Here is a 19,055-nt window from a genome sequence, read left to right as displayed (position 1 = left end):
TTAACGGCAATTGCTCCAACCCAGTGGTCACTAATGGGTTGTACAAATTATCAGCCATACATAAAAATGAAAAAAAAAATCCCCAAAAAATAATCACCCACAAAGTAACATACTTGGTAACTCGTAATCTGGCACGAGGTGCACACCCGTGTTATACCGACTGTCGTTTCTCGGCCACGCGAGGATAAAGTAAGTTACATTCATTCATTCATTCAATATTAATAATTTAGAGGTTTAAAAAAATGTGTGTTTGTAAATTGTGTGTTTGTTAATGACAAACGTTTTTTTATTGAAAAGCAAATAATATTTGGTGTGCGTAGGACACTTATTAGCAATTGCTCCAACCCAGTGGGCACTAATGGTTTGTCCGAATTATCAGCCATTAATTAAACAAAATAAAAAAATCCAAAAAAATAATCACCCACAAAGGAACATACATGGTAACTCGTAAGCTGACAAGAGGTGAATGAAAACTGGTGTTTTAACGACTGTCATTTTCCAGCCACGCGTGAATAAAGTAAGTTACGTTCATTCATAACCCTTACCCAGCTAATACAATGACAAGAATGCCAAATAAATTTGCTGAAAACCTTTTTTTTAGATTTATTTTTCTACTTTTAGATTGATTATTCTTGACTCTAAAAAAAATAGTATTAAATTTATTTTTTTTTATAGGAAAGTTACAACAGGGAACGAAAACAAACCGAATTCTGTTGATCATAATCAAAATATTGTGGTATGCAGTTCTAGTTTTATATATATATATATACATACTAATATGTAATATATATAACACATATTAAAATATTGGGCGTTATTTATATTTTCAGAAAAGAATAAACTCAAAAGTTGATGAAAGTGAAATTAAGGTTTGTGTTGCGTTGTACTGTTTACACTGTTTGTAGGTTTTATCTGGCTATAAAATGCAACGCATAAAAAAGTATAAAAACTTAAAATTGTGGGTGTTAAACGTTGGGTTGAATTCACAATGGGTACAATTTTACTGATAATTCTCGTCTGTTAACACTCTTAACTTTATCTTCTTTACTGTAACAAAATAGACAAATTTGACTCTTTTTCCGGCGCCTTGGCAAAATGGTTGGCATGCCTGCCTCTAACCCAGTGGTAATGTGTTCAAGGCTCGCTGCTACTACCATTGTGGGCGTATCCGCCTATGTGTTTTGGGGCAAGACACTTAACAACAATTGCTCCAACCCAGTGGTCACTAATGAGTTGTTCAAATTATCAGCCAAACATAAAAAAGTCCAAAAAATAATTACCCAGAAAGTAACATACATGGTAACTCGTAAGCTGGCATGAGGTGTATGAAACACAGGACCAGTGAAAAAAGACTGTCATTTTTCAGCCTTGCAAGAATAAAGCAAGTTACATTCATTCAAGTTTATTACTCAACAGGAATCCCTTGATCTTCTTGAGATGTTGTTAAAGTTTAATAATTGCCCCAAAGTGGTGATGGCAGCTGATACATTGCTTCAAGTTTGTAAGGATTCTAATATTCAACATCCCAGACTTCATGGGATGATGAACAGGTATTAATATTAATTGTAATTACTTTTATTTGGCTCTTCGAATACGGTAGCGAAGATTTATTAATGTTTTAAAGGAAAAGACAGGATATAGCGACAAAACAACAGTTGTTAAACACACTTACAGTTGAAAACATATTTACATTTAATTGGAAGAAAATAAGCGTAGACGCTACACCTACATAATACTTTATCACTATTTTTTTTTATTTTCCACTTTTTTAGTATTCATGTGCAAGACGCAAAACGACATCTGTGATGACCTAGTGGTCCCCTTATGGGTTGTCTAGCTAGAAGAGCGTTTCCTAAACATTTTTGTGGCCCCTTTTAATCTCCTTAAATTTTCTGCCACCCTTTACCGTTAATAGAATAATATAAATCATATCGTTTGTAAAATTTGTTTACTCTTGGCGCTTTAAAAGTCATTATGCCAAGTTTGGGAAGTCATGGTCCAAATTGCCAGCCATGTTTATTGTTTATTAAAAAAAAGAATAAAAAATGACTGGTTATCGATACTCATTCTGTTTTTCTGTGAATCTGGCCCTGATCTAGCACTCTTGAGCTAACAGATTACTGAAAACAGAATACATCTCATTTTTAAATCCTTTTTTTAGAGTTAGTGAAATGCTGGTGAAATTCAACCAGTTAGAATACTTGGACAAAGTTATTGCTGCAGCTGTTGAAAGAAAAATGAAACTACAAAATCGAATTATTGTCGCGTTGTTTCATTATTATGAAGATAATGGACTTACTAGGAAGATTAAACCTATTATACAGAAGGTAGTTATGGTTAAATTATGAATAAATGAATGAATGTAACTTGCTTTATTTTCCTGTGGCTGGAAAATGACAGTCGCTAACACGGTGTTCTGTTTCATACACTGGCCAGCTTACTAGTTACCATGTGTGTTACTTTGTGGGTGATTATTTATTAGGGAAATTTTTTTTTAATATATGGATGATAATCTGGATAACTAATTAGTGACCACTGGGTTCAAGCAATTGCCGTTAAGTGTATTGCCCAATGACACATACACCCACAATGGTAGCAGCGACAAGCATTGATTACCTTTGGGTTAGAGGCAGGTACGCTAACCAAATGTGGCAAGGCGCTGAACAGATAGTGAATAGTGTTACAGTGTTTGACTTGGGCATTGTAATAACCCAGTGGTCACCACTGTTTTTTTATCCAAACCAAACCACACCATTATTGAAACATTAGTCTTTTACATAGGCTGAAGTGACTTGGACAAGACACTAAACCAAATTGCCCAATCCAGTTGTACCTCGTCTTACATGTTGTTAAATGCAATATATAAATAAAATTCCAGTAATTCCTATACTGACACCAGGTGTATGAAACAGAACACCTATGTTATAACAATTGTCACTACACTGCCATGTGAGGATAAATAAGATGCATATGTGGTAACTTGTAAACAGCCACGAGGTGTATGAAACAGAACACCTATGTTATAACAACTGTCACTACACTGCCATGTGAGGATAAATAAGATGCATATGTGGTAACTTGTAAACAGCCACGAGGTGTATGAAACACCTGTGTTATAACAACTGTCAATACACTGCCATGCTGGGATAATTTAGTTGCATATGTGGTAACTTGTAAGCAGCCACGAGGTGTATGTAACAGAACACCTGTGTTATAACAACATGACATTGCCCGGCCATGCAAATATTTACACTTGTTTTCTTATCGAATTATTTCCAAACAGATTTCTCAGCATGCATTGCTCAGCCAACATCTTCTACGTAATTTAAAATGCCGGTTTTTGGACAAATCTCCAGAAAAACAAAGTGATAAACATAACTATGAAGACAGAAATGCTGAAAAATCTTTTATCGATTCAAATAAATATGAAGTAGCACATACCTCCACACGGAGTCAGCAGAGTGCAAATCGAGGTTCGAAACGGAAAAACTCTGATTCTCGTAACTATTCTGATCCAAAAAGTTCTGAAGCTCGGGATAAAAGAGGTCAGTTGATTGCAGGGGTGTATCCAGGAATTTAAAAAAGGGGGAATTGCAAGTTTTTGCTTAGAAAATAAATGCGTATAAACGCAATGTGCTCGATAAAAACATACCCTGACTGACATAAATAATAACGCACATAATAGGAACGCGTAAGCTTTTTTAAAACATTTTTGTTACATTTAGTATACATTTTTTTCAAAAAAAATAAATACCCACCAAGTAACATACATGGTAACTCGTAAGCTAGCAGGAGGTGTATGAAACAAAACGTCAGTGTTACAACGCATGTCCTTTTTCAGCCATGTGAGGATAAAGCAAGTTCATTCATAAATTAAATTTTTGTTTAGGAAATTATGGTCCACATAAGTCATTTCGCAAATCCAAAAGCATCGATTCCGAAACCTTTGTTGATAATAAACATAAACCTGATGGAAGTAACACGGACTTATCCATGTTGTTGATGAACAGAACATCAAGACACAAAGTATGTGATAACATTTACGTTTAGGAAAATAGAAGCATGGTCGCTAGAGTTAAACAATTACTATATATAATATATATATATATACGTAAAGTATTTTTATTTAAATTTTAGCATATAGTAGGGTGGGGGAAGATGGGACACCTTAAGCACGTAATATCCAATTAACTTAAACGTGTTTTAAACAAATAACAGCAGTCTATGTGGTCGTGAGGATGCAGTTTAATAAATCTTTGAATGTTCTTTGTTTACTACCAAATGGTACGTGAAAATAAAATGGAAATGTGTCTCATCCTAAAAAACCTCATTGACGAATGTGGCAAATGCGCTATATTTTAGATGCTTGTTTGTATAGATACATAACATCAGTGTAAAAGCTTGGGTAACATTTGTTAAAATACAGTTACATTCATAATTGTCAAAGATAAGGAACCTCATTGATTAATCTGTCGAATGCAATGTACTTTGGCACTGCTTGTTTGTATAGATAACTTTGATGTAAAACATATAAGTTTTATTTATGTTATTACAGAGAAGGACACCAGGCATAGATGCAACAGACAAGTCAAACCTTGTGTCAAAGTTTCAGGTGTTTTTTCAAATATATTATGCTTGTGTGAAGTGTTTTGTTGTTTAATATTTTAACACTTATTTAACCCTGCTCGTTAACTTATAAAACATATGTTGTATTGAATGAATGAATGAAACTTACTTTATCCTGGCGTGGCCGGAAACGACAGTCGTTATCACACCGGTTTAGCACCTCGTGCCAGCTTATGAGTTACCTTGTATGTTACTTTGTGGGTAATTATTTTTTTTGGATTTTTTTAATTTTTTTTTATGTATTGCTGATAATTTGGACAACCCATTAGTGACCACTAGGTTGGAGCAATTGTCAGTAAGTGTCTTGCCCAAGAACACATACGCCCACAATGGTAGCAACGTCGAGTCTTGAACCCATGACCTCTGGGTTACAGGCAGGCACACGCGCTAACCACTATGCCACGGCGCCGGACTTTACACACTAGTTGGGTCATTACACTTCAGCTTACATACGTGTTTTAAGCTTAAAAAATAAGTCCTTTTTTTTAACCCTTGATTGTCAGTTTAAAGCACCTTTCAGCTACCATTCTAGGTGTATGTTACTTCACACAATACACTTAATGTTAATGGCTCCAACCTAGTGGTCACTAACCTTTTTTGCATGGTAATATGTTTATGCGAATAGCGATGCGCATAAAGTCCTCGTTTGGTAATTAGCTAACAGCATTATTTTGCATGGTTATTGCTTTATGCGCGTATCAACATTGAGTTAGCTTTTTTTAGCACAATGCTTTTAAATCTAGTTTATAAGTTTTAAAACTTTACAGTGCTCTTACCAACTAAACACTGTAAAAATAATACCCAACAAAGATTAGGCTGTTAAAATTGAAACTGTCCTTCTAGCATATTTTTCTTTACACGCATAATTTTAGTAACAACCGGCCTCCTACAGTGTAACGTTATGCGCCTTAACTTTATTCTTGCATGTAAATATGCCAGTAATTACGACATGGCGGTAACTAAATGTCATTTCTTCATTTATTTTTCACCACAATACATTATCGGCTACAGCAACTACACTTCTTAATTGACACTCTCATACTTTTTATTTATAGCTCTGTTGATTCCCTTCTCCTTATTTTTTAAATAGCACGATATTCGCTGTCGTTTTCAAGGAGATAAATAATAAATTTTGTTGTTATGTTATGTTACACAGAGTGCGGCAAGCAGAGAGGATTGGACGGCTCTTGGTAAAAACTTTGTCCAACTTTTATTTCTGATTAATTCGAAGCAAACAGAAGAAGACATGCTGCTTACATTCGTTGGAATAATGTCCGTTAACAAATTATTTGACGCTTCAGTGTTTATTAAGTTCGACAAAGCTGCAAGAATGCATTTCAAAGGTGAAATATAAATAAATATATCTTATTTAAGAACATAATAATAATTGTAAACTAACTAAAAAAACTAAAACCAACTAACTTTATTGTCGCCACAATAACCGGGATAACAACATCAACTTTATTTGTCTCTCCGATTATGGTATCGAAAATTTAGAAATATTTTTTTTGTGAAAAGACAGGATATAGCGAAAAAACAACAGTTGTTAAAACACGCTTACAGTTAAAATATTTACACTTAATTGGAAGAAAATAAGCAGACTAACCAGCCATTTATGTTTAATTATTATCAAGTTAAACTTATAGAACAAACAAAAATGTGCGTAAAAAATTATTCTTGTTTAATGACTTTATATGGTGGTTAACACATAGCAGGACAAACTCATATTCATAGCATACCATGGCAAAATTTTCACTAATTCTACATTAAAACCATAAGATTCATTCTTTCTCAAAGTTCTACTAACATGGGTGCTGTTTCACACACCTTGTTTTTACATAAACAGCTACCCCATATTTAACTTTATAAAGTGTTTTTTTGTTGGCTATCAATTTGGCTTATTAGGATTTAGCAAGATATGTTATTGTGATTGAAAAGGTTATAATATAAACACTATTTTAAATCTCAGATTATAAAGACGTACAGATACTCAACAGATGTCTGGCAAGAATTGCTATATCGCTTGTATATAACAGTGGAATTAAGTTTGTAAGTATGTTCGATAATATGAAAACCTATGGTATATCACTTGTGGTACATGAAGTTCTTATAAGTGCAATGTAAGCAACTTATTTAAAAAGTAAATCAACACTAAATAAAATAATAGCAATAATTGGTGTGAAGGACTGTATTTTTTTTATAAAATAAGCTATACAAAAACTGTGTATAGTAGGGTGGGAGAAGACGGGGCACCTTTAGCACACAATAACCAAATATCCTAATCGTGTTTTAAACAATTAACAACGGTCTACGGGAGTTTTGAGGATACAGTTTTATAATCACTTGAATGTTTTTTATTTACTACCAATTCGGACAAAAAATAGAATAAAAAAGTGTCCCATCTCCCCCACTCTACTATATAAAATGTTGGACAACTTTAGAGTCGCTTTTAAAGTCAAACAATCTTTATGAAATAATAGTAATTAAGGTACAATGTGCAGACTTAAAATTCGAAACACATTGATTTATAAATTCTTCACCAGGCTCATGGTGTTATAGAGTATATGGTTTCTACAAGTCTGGATTATATTACCACATGCCCTGTGCCGAGCAAAGATTCATCAAGTGGAAAATGTTTTAACGCAATCAAGTGTCTTAAAATATGCATACAGATGGAAGATTATAAGTTGGCTGTTAAACTTATTAAAGGTAAAAAATTATTGTATATAGTTATGCATTTAAAATGCCCATTTTTGTTTGAATCCGTCGAAAATAAAAATGGTAGGGTGGGGGAAGATGGGACAGCTTTTCATTCTATTTTCTCGTCCCATTTGGTAGTAAACAAAAACTATTTAAAGAATTATAAAACTGTATCCTCATGACTCCCATAGATCTTTGTTAATTGTTTAAAACACGTAGGGTATTTGGTCTTCCCCTACCCTAGTACAAACAATTTTTGTATAGCTTATTTTATAAAAAAAAAACTAATATTCACCCCATTAGTGACCATTTAGTTGGAGTAATGACTGTTGCCCAAGGACACACACCCACAATGATAGCAACAATTCTAAAACCTGGTATACTTTATTTATAAACGAGCTCTCTAACTACTGTGACATGATGCCAAAAGATAATGGGTTCAAGGCTTGTCACTGCTACTATTGTGGGTGTATGTGTTGTTGGGCAAGACACTTAACAGCAATTGCTCCAAATCAGTGGTCACTAATGGGTTGTCCAAGTTATCAGCCATATATAAAAAATAAAATAACACAGAAAATAATTATATACCTACCTAATAACATACATGGTAACTAAACTGGTACGAGGTGTATGAAACAGAACATCTGTGTTATAACGACTGTCGTTTTCCGGCCTTGCGAGAATAAAACAATTTACATTAAATTTATTATTTTACCCATATATGTATTTATTCTTCCAGAGTTTTTCATAGTACATCATGTAGATATAATAGGACCTGTACAAGGAAAGACAGTTTGTGAATTACTAAATCTGATTGCGCAACAATTACTCGAGTTACATGACATTCATGAAAGCTTGATTTGTATTCAGTCAATACCCCTCAAGTATTCTAAAGGTAATGATAACATTTATCTATATTTTGTTATAACTGTATTTACACTTTTTACATTCTATTCCATTTTTTGTGGGTCTATTTCAAGGACCTGGGGTTTAGGTCAGGTTTACCCATTTTTATCCTTGTGTGTTTACGAGTTGCCACACTTTCTACTTTTTGTGTATGATTTTGCTCTGATATGACTTATAATTTTGACAATAAATTAGTGACCACTGGGTTGGAGCAATTGTTGTTAAGTGTCTTGCCAAAGGACACATACACCGATCAGCATTAGTATCGCTGCAGAGCATCCTTTGGTTACGATGCAAGCACCAATGAGCCACGGCGACAAACCAACTTTTACTCTTAAATTGGTTGTTAAATTGCCGTCTTAAATTGATTGTAATAATACTCGCATTTTTTGTTTTGAATATTAAGCTTCAAAATGTTGATTATTAATTTTTTGCTTTAAATTTATAACTGATAGTTACAACCTTTAATAGTCACTGCCAAACTGCTTTTAATTTTTTACCTTTAAACTTTAAGATTTAATGGACACTGTGCAAATTATGGTTTTATTCATGTGTCTCTAAAATATGTGCGAACAGCACCTCTGAAACACCCAAGAACAGTCCTTAGCGTCCTAGCTGTATCCCTAGTTGTTGCCTCTTTTTGCATACTAGTTGATAAAAAAGTAGCAAGCAAATCATATTCGGGCATATTTTAGAGACACTGCTTTAAACTTTCAACTTCTAACTTTGAAATAAAAAAGTCAAATTATAGCTCTTCAACTTTTCACAGGTATGGAGGTGAAAGTCCTCGAACAGATCCTGAAACATCTCCTCACAACATCCACAGAGGAGAACGTGATCTCCTCTATTCACATCACGCTGGATCAACTTCTCAATCGAAATTTTATTTCAAATCTTTCGCTCGTCCGACAAATTATAAATAACGAAGGGGTGGCGAACGCAAACGTGCTTGAAGTTTATAAATGCGAGTTTTTTAACTACCTATATATGTATATATATATATATTAGTTATTACATATTATTTTTCAAATTCAAACAGACTGACATAAAATATAAAACAACAAAACACATTTTCTGCATGAAAGTTTACCATAAATATTTTTGTACAACATATTTTAAAAGTGAGGTACGTTTGGCATGTTAGGACATATGCGTCATGTAACATGTTTGTCTGGGGTTACTATTTACCCCAATTTTAAATTTAATTTGACATAAGGATCTGGCGTTGTGAAAATATAACCGACAAAATTCAAGTCCAACCAATTGTTATATTAGAAAAGAAACTGATATTTTAAATGTGTTTTGCCTCTTAATACAGCTTTTAACTTGCTGTTTAGTGTCTATACAAACAAGCACGGCCAAATTATACAATAAAACTCCGAAAAAACTGTAAAAAAAGTATAAAAAGCTACACTATTACTTACAATTGTCCCACCCCACAAGGGTACATATGAATGAAACTATACCCTCGCGTGGCCGGTAAACGACAGACATTATAACACGAATGTTGTACAAAAGTAACTGTCATAGTTTTTCTTCATTGCAGACATGGAAAACAGAGGAATTTACACTTACCCGAAAATAGATCAATTTCCTCACTTAGTTCTTATCCCCCACACTATGGGTCTTGTGGAAATGTCGCTTGCATTATACAGGTTATAATAATAATATAATTTATTCGCTTTTCGGATTTTTTAATTAAAATTTATAGCCCCAAAAATTCAAAGCAGTGAATTTAAAGTGGAAAACTGAAAAGTATTGAAATTTCTGGTTTTAAAATTAATATATATAGTAATAATAATAACTTAATTTGTCTTTTTGATTACGGTAGCGAAGATTTAAAAATATGTTAAACGAAAAGACAGGATATAGCGACAAAACAACAGTTGTTAAAACCGCTTATAGCTTGCAGTTGTAATTTTGGACTGACAAATATTTTCATTATATCCTATGAGATTTCTACTTTAAGAATATGGTGGTGAATTATGATGTGTTATAATAAAGCCTTTGTCGTGCAATTTTTTTCTGGTATATAAAATTTTATACTTTGATAAAACATGTCCCTCCGCAGGCATTTGGTTGAACTGTCAATATTTCTTACTGAAATTCAAGAAAAACTGAAACGTGATCTTCCATTGCGAATTGTGTTGACACATAATACTGGAGCTTTGGCAGATCTTTCTGAAAATAAAGATAAGGTTTGACGTTGTTTATTTTAAAAGTTCGACCACAAGGTAACATACATGGTAACTCCTAAGTGAAGGCACGAGGTGTATGGAACAGAACACCCAGGTTATATTGAATGTAAATTATTTATCCTCCTGTGGCAAAGAACCACAGTCGTTATAACACAAGTGTTTTGTTTCATACACCTTGTGTAAGAGTTACCATATATGTAACTTTGTTGGTGAATATTTTCCTTTTTAAAAATTGTTCTTGTTTTTTATTTGTATGGCTGACAATTTAGACACATACGCCAACAATGGCAGAAGCGCAAGCCTTGAACCATTACCTCTGGGTTACAGGCAGGCGCACTAACCATTATGCCACGGCGCCGGACAATTTTTGTTTGTAACATTAAAATACAAATTTACCCTTTACAGATGAAGGCGTATAATGACAGTGAGAATCGCTTGGTTGAAACATTACGAACATGGATGATACCAGCGTTGAATATACAGAAGAAATTTATGATGAAGCAACCTAACGTAAAGATATGTTTAGTGTTTTTGCAAAGTGTATTATTAATAATGAAGCGTTTGTAGCAATTATTTAAGTTGTATGTAACTCGCTTTATCCTCGCGTGGCCGGAAAACGACAGTGGTCATAACCTGGGTGTTCTGTTCATACACCTCGAGCCATCTTATGAATTACCAAGTATGTTACTTTGTGGACGATTTTTGGGGGATTTTTTTTCTACGTGTGGCTGATAATTTGGACAACCCGTTAGTGACCACTGGGTTGGAGTAATTGCTGTTAAGTGTCTTGCCCAAGGACACATATGCCCAAATTAGTAGCAGGGAGCCTCAAAGTTTTGTTGTCGCATACAAGAAAAAAATAATAGTGGTTTTACTGAGATTAAGGCATTTGGAACTTGAAATTTTAGTGGGTTCAATTTACAGTGATAACATGCATCATAATAACTAAAAGATACAATTGGAGTGTTTGTGTCTTGGGCAAGACACTTAACAGTTAGTAAACTCATGCTCTGGTCTGAGTATTCTCTCTACTTTGCTACAATTTCAGGCATCATGTATTGTACAGTGCTGTGGTACATTGGTTACCACAAATAACTCATTAATAGCATATATGGTAACTCATTAGCTGGCACAAGGTGGTAAACCCGTGTTATAACAACTGTTGTTTTCTGACCACGACAAAGGTCAATTTTTTTAATTACAGCAGAAATATTTTAAACGAAAATACAGGATATTGTGACAAAACAACGGTTGTTAAAACACGCTTAGATTTAAAAACTTCATTCATTCATCAACACAGAATTTATTGACAGGAGGTAATGATTAACGTGGATGGGTTAACAGTTCTACAATGGATGCTTACTAACACTGACTACCAGGAACATGCTACACCAGGTTAGTTTTTACGCACACTTTTGTTTTTATTAGAAGTTTAACTTGATAATAATTAAACATAAATGGCTCGTTTGTCTGCAAGGTGTAGCGACCACGCTTATTTTCTTCCAATTAAATGTAAATATGTTTTTAACTGTAAGCGTGTTTAACAACTGTTGTTTTGTCGCTATATTCTGTCTTTTTGTTTAAACTATTTCTAAATCTTTGCTACCGTACTCGAAGAGACAAATAAAGTTATTATTGTTACATTATACCCGTAGCACCTAAATTTTATATAATTCTGATTTGTTGGTGCACTGGAACTAAACCTAATATATAGTCGGGTGGGGGAAGATGGGACACCTTTAGCACATAATATCCAAATACCCTGATCGAGTTTTAAATAATTAACATTGGTCTATGAGAGTCATGACGACATAGTTTTATATTTCTTTAAATGTGCTTGTTTACTACTAAATAGGACGAGAAAGTAGAGTTAAAAAGTGTCCCATCTTCCCCCATCCTACTGTATACGTGCCATATTTTTAAAAGACATTAAGCCATGTTAAAGTCTCAAGTGTTTTGCAGCAAACTGTTTTTATATAAAAATTAGGTAAATTTTTCTCAAATGTTTCAAGGTGACAGCACACTTTTATCCTATAGATTCGTTCACAAAATTTGTATATAAATTTGTTAATTAGTGTAAGTTTCACAGCATTCCTGAGCCTGTTTTTAAATAGAATGAATATATTTTTATACTTTTTACCTTTAAACCATATTTTTTATTTGTTTGTATAAAACTAGGAGTCTAGTACACTATATGTGGCTGTTCACAGTATCCGGAATTCGTCCGTTTTGTCTGTTTTGTCCAGATTTCGCTGCCGCATGCGGAACTCGGTAATGGATTTGCATACGATTTCGCAAGCGAATTCGCATGTCGGATACTGTGTACAGCCACCTTATGAGTGCATGTATTTTTTTGGTGGGGGGACTATGATTATGTAAGAATTAATGTTATGTTTTTAACATTAAGAGCTATTGAAACACTAATATTAGTAGTTTATTGAACCAAACATACAGGCCGACACCGCACACAAAACCAAACAACTGAAAATATTGCAAGTTCCGTGCTGTCTGTGCTTCATGATATCATTCGGTAAGTAACAACTATTCTTTGTGGGTGAGGTCCTTGTCAAGGACCTGGGATTTAGGGGGGATTTGGCCCATTACCCCAAAACATGGAAGAATTTGCTTTGGAATGGCTTATAATATGAACAACCCATTAGTAATTGCTGGGTTAAAGCAATTGCTGTTAAGTGTCATGTTTGAGGACACATACGCCGATTAGTGTTGCAATTGCTGTCCAGCATCAAACTGGGAAACTTTAGTTATGATGCAAGCGCCTGAACCACTGATCCACAGCGCTGGACCCTAGAAGTTACAACTATACAGCTTTGTCTGATGATTGGTTCAGTGGCAACATACAGGGTAAACAGTTGACCTTCAAAAATCCTCATGTGGCAGGAAAACGACAGCGCCTAATATATAGGCGCCGTGGCAAAGTGGTTAGCGGCCTGTCTCTAACCCAGAAGTAATGGGTTCAAGACTTGTCGCTGCCATCTTTGTGAGTGCCTTTGGGCAAGGCACTTACCCGTGATTTTTTCAACCCAGTGGTCACTAATGGGTTGGTTAAATTATCAGCAATAAATAAAAAGTCCAAATTGGTAACCTGTTAGCTGGCATGAGGTCTAGAAACAACTATGTTATAATGAGTGTTTTTTCGGCCACGTGAGGATAAAGTAAGTTACATTTAATTAACGGAACTTGTTTATGCTTGCTTGGGCTCCCTTATTTCATACGAATCTCGCCTGCTGGCAAGTTCTGATAAACTAATAAGTAACGTTTATTGATTCAGTAAGAAGATGCCTTCTATTCCATGAACAAGTTATCAAGATGTTGGACACAAACAAATACAGACAATTTATTTATTTTTATTTTAAAACAACATAAGTTCCTTTTATCATGCACCTCATTTCTTAACTACTATGTTCTTTATCATGTTCTGTGAAATAAATTCTTTTCGTTATGTTACTGATGTGTTATAAACAGAATCGTAATGTATAGCATTTCAAAGCTTATATTTAAAAGTGAGACGTTGGTTAAATAAGGATATTAAAGACATTAAATATTGGCTTTTATTTAAACCATAGTTATATATAGTAGGGTGGGGGGAGATGGGACACCATTTAAATCTATTTTCTCGTTTAATTTGCTAGCAAACAAAGAACATTTAAAAAATTATTAAACCGTATTCTGACGACTCCCATTAACCGTTGTTAATTGTTTAAAACACAATAAGGATATTAGGTGTTAAAGGTGTCCCTTCTTACCCCACAATACTATACCATTATAAATACGCCGATGTATAGTATCGTGGGACAGAACATGAGACATGTATTTTCATTTACTGTTCTTGTTCTATTTAATTGTAAACAAAGAATATTTACATAAATATATAACCGTATCCTCACCAAAGAGCGTTGTTACTTGTTAAAACAAGACCAGGAAATATGGGATATTATATTTTAACCCACAATATGGCAGTTCCTGACGAGATCTCGCGCGTCCTAAATGGCTATTTTAGCGTGGGCGCGTGCTATCATTGAAACTTGGCGTGTAAAGCATATGCATTTCGAAAGCACATTAGGAATTCCTACTTAATTTAATAAATATTTGGTTCATTGTGTAATTAATTGGAGAGCCTAGAACAAGCCATACTTTGTATATTGAAATAATCACCCTGAGCTACATGTGGGAACTGCTAAGTGGACACGAGGTGTTTGAAACAAAAATGATTTTATAACGATTGTCGTTGTTGCCCATGCGAGGACAAATAGGCTATACGCTACAATTATTTATATAGTAGGGTGGGGGAAGTTGGGAGACATTTTAACTCTATTTTCTCGTTTCGTGTGATAGTAATCAAAAAACATTCAAAGAATTGTAGAACTGCTCAAGACTCCCATAGACCGTTGTTAATTGTTTAAAACACAATCAGGATATTCGGATATCATGCGCAAAAAGTGTCCCATCTTCCCCCACCCTACTATACCAACTGTATAACTTGTAAACAACTTAGTGTGAATAAAAGAATAATTGTAAATCATTCATTTCTAAAGCATGTTAACGGTTTAATAATTTACAACCCTCGCAAAGTCGAGTTTGCTATCTGTTGTATATATTTGATTGTAGGTGGTTTTGAATGTTAATTCCTATTGACGTGTATCTGCAATCTGCAGGAATGACATCGATGCTGCAAGATTATTTTCATAAAGTTTGTGCTCATGCAAACTGCAAAATCTCTATACTGTATTTCCCACCAGAAAATCTCACCACATCTTTGTAAACGCCAGTATAATATTCGCGGAGATGACACATTTCCAGTAATTGGAAATAACAATTTTCAGAACGATCCGAAAGAATGAGTTTGGTTAGATTCTAAACCTATTGTGTTGGTCAGCCGTTTTGCAACTATTCAGCGTTTATTATGATTCCCATGATACAACAATGGAATATGGAATCTTTCTTATCCGGTTTGCTGATGGCAACTTACATGGAACACATACTTGTCAAAGCACAACTAATGGGAACGGGGCTTTATGGTGAAGCCGAAGTATTGTTCTTGAGTTCTGCTTTGCATTCCCAGAGAACAACAATAGCATTAGGAAATTATTAGCTACTTTATTTATATTTTCCTACACTTAAAGTTAACAGTTATTGGAAAGATTAATGGATTGTGTATTGTCTTGCATAAAGGAAGCAATATCAGAATAGTTCGCACGTTAAAACAAATATAAAGGCCTTGTATATTTTAAGCAGCATCAGAGTTTGGCAACTACTCTGATATTACTTGCAATTGAAATTGCAAGTAGATTAATGTAAGTTACGTAGTTATGTTTTATGCTTTATTTGTTTGTTTTACAGATGAATAAGTCAGTACTTCTAATCTTGCTTCTTGTCGGACTTCTTGTCCTCACAGATACAACCAACGGTTTGTGGGGTCGTCGTCGTCGTCATCGTCATCATCGTCGTCGTCGTCGCTGGAACACAAACAGCCAGAAGCAAAATCGTAAGTAAATAAACAAAAAAAAAATAAAACAGCAAATAACATTTAGGCTATTTATCTGTGGTGGGGCAATGATGGTCGCTACGTTGAAGCAATTTCGTTAATTGTGAATTACTTAGAAACAGCAAACAGAGGGAAATAAGTAATAATACATAGAATAAAATCGCAGTAAAATAAGCTGCTTCAATTAATAAATAAAAACAAGTTTTACTTTTCAGTCAAAGATATCGAAGATCATTACGACGCTTTTTCCTTTGATGGTAAATATAAACTATTTTGAAATAACAAAGAAGGAAAATATTTAAATATATCAATGAACAAATGTAACTTACTTGTTCTCGCGTTGCCGAAAAACAACGGTCTTTATAACATGGGTGTTCTGTTTATACACCTCGTGTCATCCTACGAGTTACCATGTATATTGCTTTATAGGTAATTATTTTGGGGGGATTTTTTAAAGAATTGGTTGTTATTTTGGACAGGCCATTAGTGACCACTGGGTTCGACCAATTGCCTTTAAGTGTCTTGCCCAAGGACACATACGCCCGTAGTGGTAACAGTGACTAACCTTGAACCCATTACCTCTGCTGGGTTAAAGACAGGCGCGCTAACCAACTGTACTACGGCGCCGAACGATACATAGAATAAAATATGTAGAATATGAACTATTTCGAAATTTCAAACCATTACAGAGCATATAGGCTACTTTCACTGAATTATATTTTTTACGACGTATGATTGTTTTACCAATATTTCCATTGTTTTCAGCTGAAGAGAACATTCAATAAGCAGAAGATGGCCACCTCTGGTTGAATTATTGATAAATGTCACTCACATTCACGATTTAATATCAATCAGAAATAAATTCAACCATGGCATTATGTGTTTGTTTATAATTTAAAAAAAAAATATTCAACATTTTAGTGATGAAATGTAAACACGCATTCGACAACATTTGGAATATTAAACACATAATTATGATCATAATCAACTTAATATGCAGACAAATTTTACACCAGCACGTCTTTAAAGACGTAACGATAACCACACGTGATGAAATGCTTATTAAAAAAAAGAAATGCTTTTGTTGTGGAGTGTCTTGGTACATTGTTATGTAATTAAAATATATTTGGTCAATCAAAACGGAATTATAGTGTACCGAATCCTTAGTTGTAATTAATAATATTTACCTATTGTGCGACTTTGTCTGCCACAAGGTTTTTATGCATTATAATTGTTATAATTATGTAACCTAAAAGATTAAAATGTATTGATCCGTTCAGTTACAGCATTGTATTTGTTGTGATCAAGGTTAAAACATATTTTAAATGACGTTTGCGATCAAATCAATCTTTAATTTCTCACTAGTTCTGTGGTTTTGGTTTTGAAATTAAAAAAAAAAACATAGGCTATACTAGTAATATGGGGTAAGATGGAATCCCTTTATCACCTAAATCCCATATTTGCTAATAGTGTTTTAACAATAAGCACTTTCTACCGGCCTATTCTGCTATGTACCAGAGGATTTTTCACTAGTTCCGTCTCGGCGCATGCGCAGAAGCGCCCGGTACAAATATATTAATCGGAACGAATATATCACGACACCGAAGCTACGTTTGTATAGTTCCGTAAATATTTATTACAAAATGGGACAAGAAACGAGAATAAAAACAAGTTCCATCTTACCCCACCCCCTATATAGTAGGGCGGGGGAAGATGGGACACTTGTTTATTCTAGTTTCCCGTCCAATTTGGTAGTAAACAAAAACAATTCAAAGAATTATAAAACTATGCCTTCACAACTCCCTTAAACCGGTGTTAATTGTTTAAAACACGATCAGGATTATTAGGTATTATGTGCTAAAGGTGTCCCATCTTCCCCCACCCCACTATATATTATGATGTGATTTAAGTTGGGCGACGGAAGGGTTCGAAAATAATGTATTCAGAAAATAATAACGCAAATAATAAATTAACAAGTAATTTATTTACACTCGCGTGACGCACCCGATTCAATTGTGAAGTAAGTTTTTTGTTAGAGCTCTGCTTTTTTTGTTTATACATTTACTGTAAACCTGTAAATCAGAAGAGACGACTGGTCAAGAGATAAGTTAATATATTTGTGAAGTCTTATTGAAATACAAATACCTTTACTAACACGCTTGTTGTGCTAATTATTTAACTTGTTCAATTCCAAATGTTTAATCAAGAAATCGGCGAAAAAGAAACACAACTTCGGGGTTATTTTGTAGACAATTTTAATCTGAATAGATATTAGTTTGAAATGAAATAAAGTTGAGACATATATTTGGTAAACAAGTTTGTCCATTAATCAACTGAAAATAAACGTTGCTCTTTTTTAGATCTGGGGTCCAACCGGGCGTTATCTAGTATATATTTTTCCACCGTGCCCCGCTGGACCTTACTGGGCCCGTCGGGCGCGTTGTAGTAGGACCCATAAATTGTTTAAAAGTTTTTTTTGTAATTATAGTATAGATAGCTTTCACTCACAGGCTTTACGTACATGTGCATTGTATGTAAAGCCTATGACACGTTGAAGTTCACGTTGAAGTTAGAAAACAACGGTTCTATACAGACGCCGTTCATGCCACACAAATGAGCATAGTAAAACTGACACACACAGCAGAGTTTTTGCAACACGCTCTTACAAATTTGTGCAGCCTTGAGCCTATTATATATATTTCAATGCCATGTAAGCAGTTGAGTTTTAATGCCCTTACTTATATCAAAATTTTGCTTTTTTTAGTTGTAGAAGTTAATTGACAGTTGAACCAATGTTGGGTTTATTTATTGTTATACTAGCTTCCTGTTGTACTGCATCTGCTGATGTAAGCTGTGGATATCATGTAAGTTATACTATGTAGTCACGTAGTGGAGAGTTGTAGACGAATATATATAGTTGACAAGTTGCATAATTAACCTGGTTGTTTATTACTCCGGCGCCGTGGCGTAGTGGTTAGCGCGCCTGCCTGTAACCATTAGGTAATGGGTTCAAGGCTCGTCGCTGCTACCATTGTGAGAGTATGTGTACCTTTGGCAAGACACATTAACGACTAATTGCTACCAACCCAGTGGTCACCTAGCTGGCTTGTCCAAATTATCAG

General features: G+C 34.3%; 2 protein-coding genes and 1 long non-coding RNA gene across 8 annotated transcripts in view; all 3 read left to right on the top strand.

Moving 5' to 3' along the window:
* LOC101242817 overlaps positions 1–13,895 on the top strand; it is a 23,849-nt gene extending 9,954 nt beyond the window's left edge. For 3 of the 4 annotated variants that reach the window (XM_018812308.2, XM_018812307.2, XM_004226091.4), the window contains exons 8-25: positions 676–736; positions 831–869; positions 1,417–1,550; positions 2,162–2,327; positions 3,284–3,545; positions 3,890–4,026; positions 4,556–4,612; positions 5,783–5,969; positions 6,596–6,675; positions 7,170–7,335; positions 8,066–8,221; positions 9,002–9,196; positions 9,779–9,887; positions 10,304–10,430; positions 10,836–10,940; positions 11,744–11,825; positions 12,885–12,960; positions 13,720–13,895. In XM_018812308.2, coding sequence (XP_018667853.1) covers positions 676–736; positions 831–869; positions 1,417–1,550; positions 2,162–2,327; positions 3,284–3,545; positions 3,890–4,026; positions 4,556–4,612; positions 5,783–5,969; positions 6,596–6,675; positions 7,170–7,335; positions 8,066–8,221; positions 9,002–9,196; positions 9,779–9,887; positions 10,304–10,430; positions 10,836–10,940; positions 11,744–11,825; positions 12,885–12,960; positions 13,720–13,744 — 2,164 coding nt within the window. In that variant the 3' untranslated portion in view covers positions 13,745–13,895. Of the gene's footprint in view, positions 1–675; positions 737–830; positions 870–1,416; positions 1,551–2,161; positions 2,328–3,283; positions 3,546–3,889; positions 4,027–4,555; positions 4,613–5,782; positions 5,970–6,595; positions 6,676–7,169; positions 7,336–8,065; positions 8,222–9,001; positions 9,197–9,778; positions 9,888–10,303; positions 10,431–10,835; positions 10,941–11,743; positions 11,826–12,863; positions 12,961–13,719 lie in introns of those variants that run through there. The other variant, XM_018812309.2, reaches the window with a different exon arrangement.
* A 1,801-nt stretch (positions 13,896–15,696) lies between these two features.
* Positions 15,697–16,811, top strand: LOC100187066. Its single transcript, XR_182074.3, has 3 exons — positions 15,697–15,933; positions 16,149–16,190; positions 16,699–16,811. It is a non-coding gene; the product is annotated as an uncharacterized LOC100187066 (long non-coding RNA).
* Positions 16,812–18,695: 1,884 nt separating this feature from the next.
* The window catches only part of LOC100176799 (lysosomal alpha-mannosidase), an 18,299-nt gene continuing 17,939 nt past the window's right edge, over positions 18,696–19,055 (top strand). For all 3 annotated transcript variants that reach the window (XR_001974773.2, XM_026834785.1, XM_009860511.3), the window contains exon 1: positions 18,696–18,797. Coding sequence is in view for 1 of the 3 variants with exons in the window: in XM_009860511.3 (XP_009858813.1) it covers positions 18,726–18,797 (72 nt within the window). In the remaining 2 variants the exon portion in view is untranslated. The remainder of the gene's footprint in view (positions 18,798–19,055) is intronic.

This window comes from Ciona intestinalis, chromosome 6 (genome assembly GCF_000224145.3).
Source record: "Ciona intestinalis chromosome 6, KH, whole genome shotgun sequence".
Lineage (NCBI taxonomy): Eukaryota > Metazoa > Chordata > Ascidiacea > Phlebobranchia > Cionidae > Ciona > Ciona intestinalis.
Note: the sequence above shows the minus strand (reverse complement) of the source record. Positions and strands in the feature narration are given on the sequence as shown.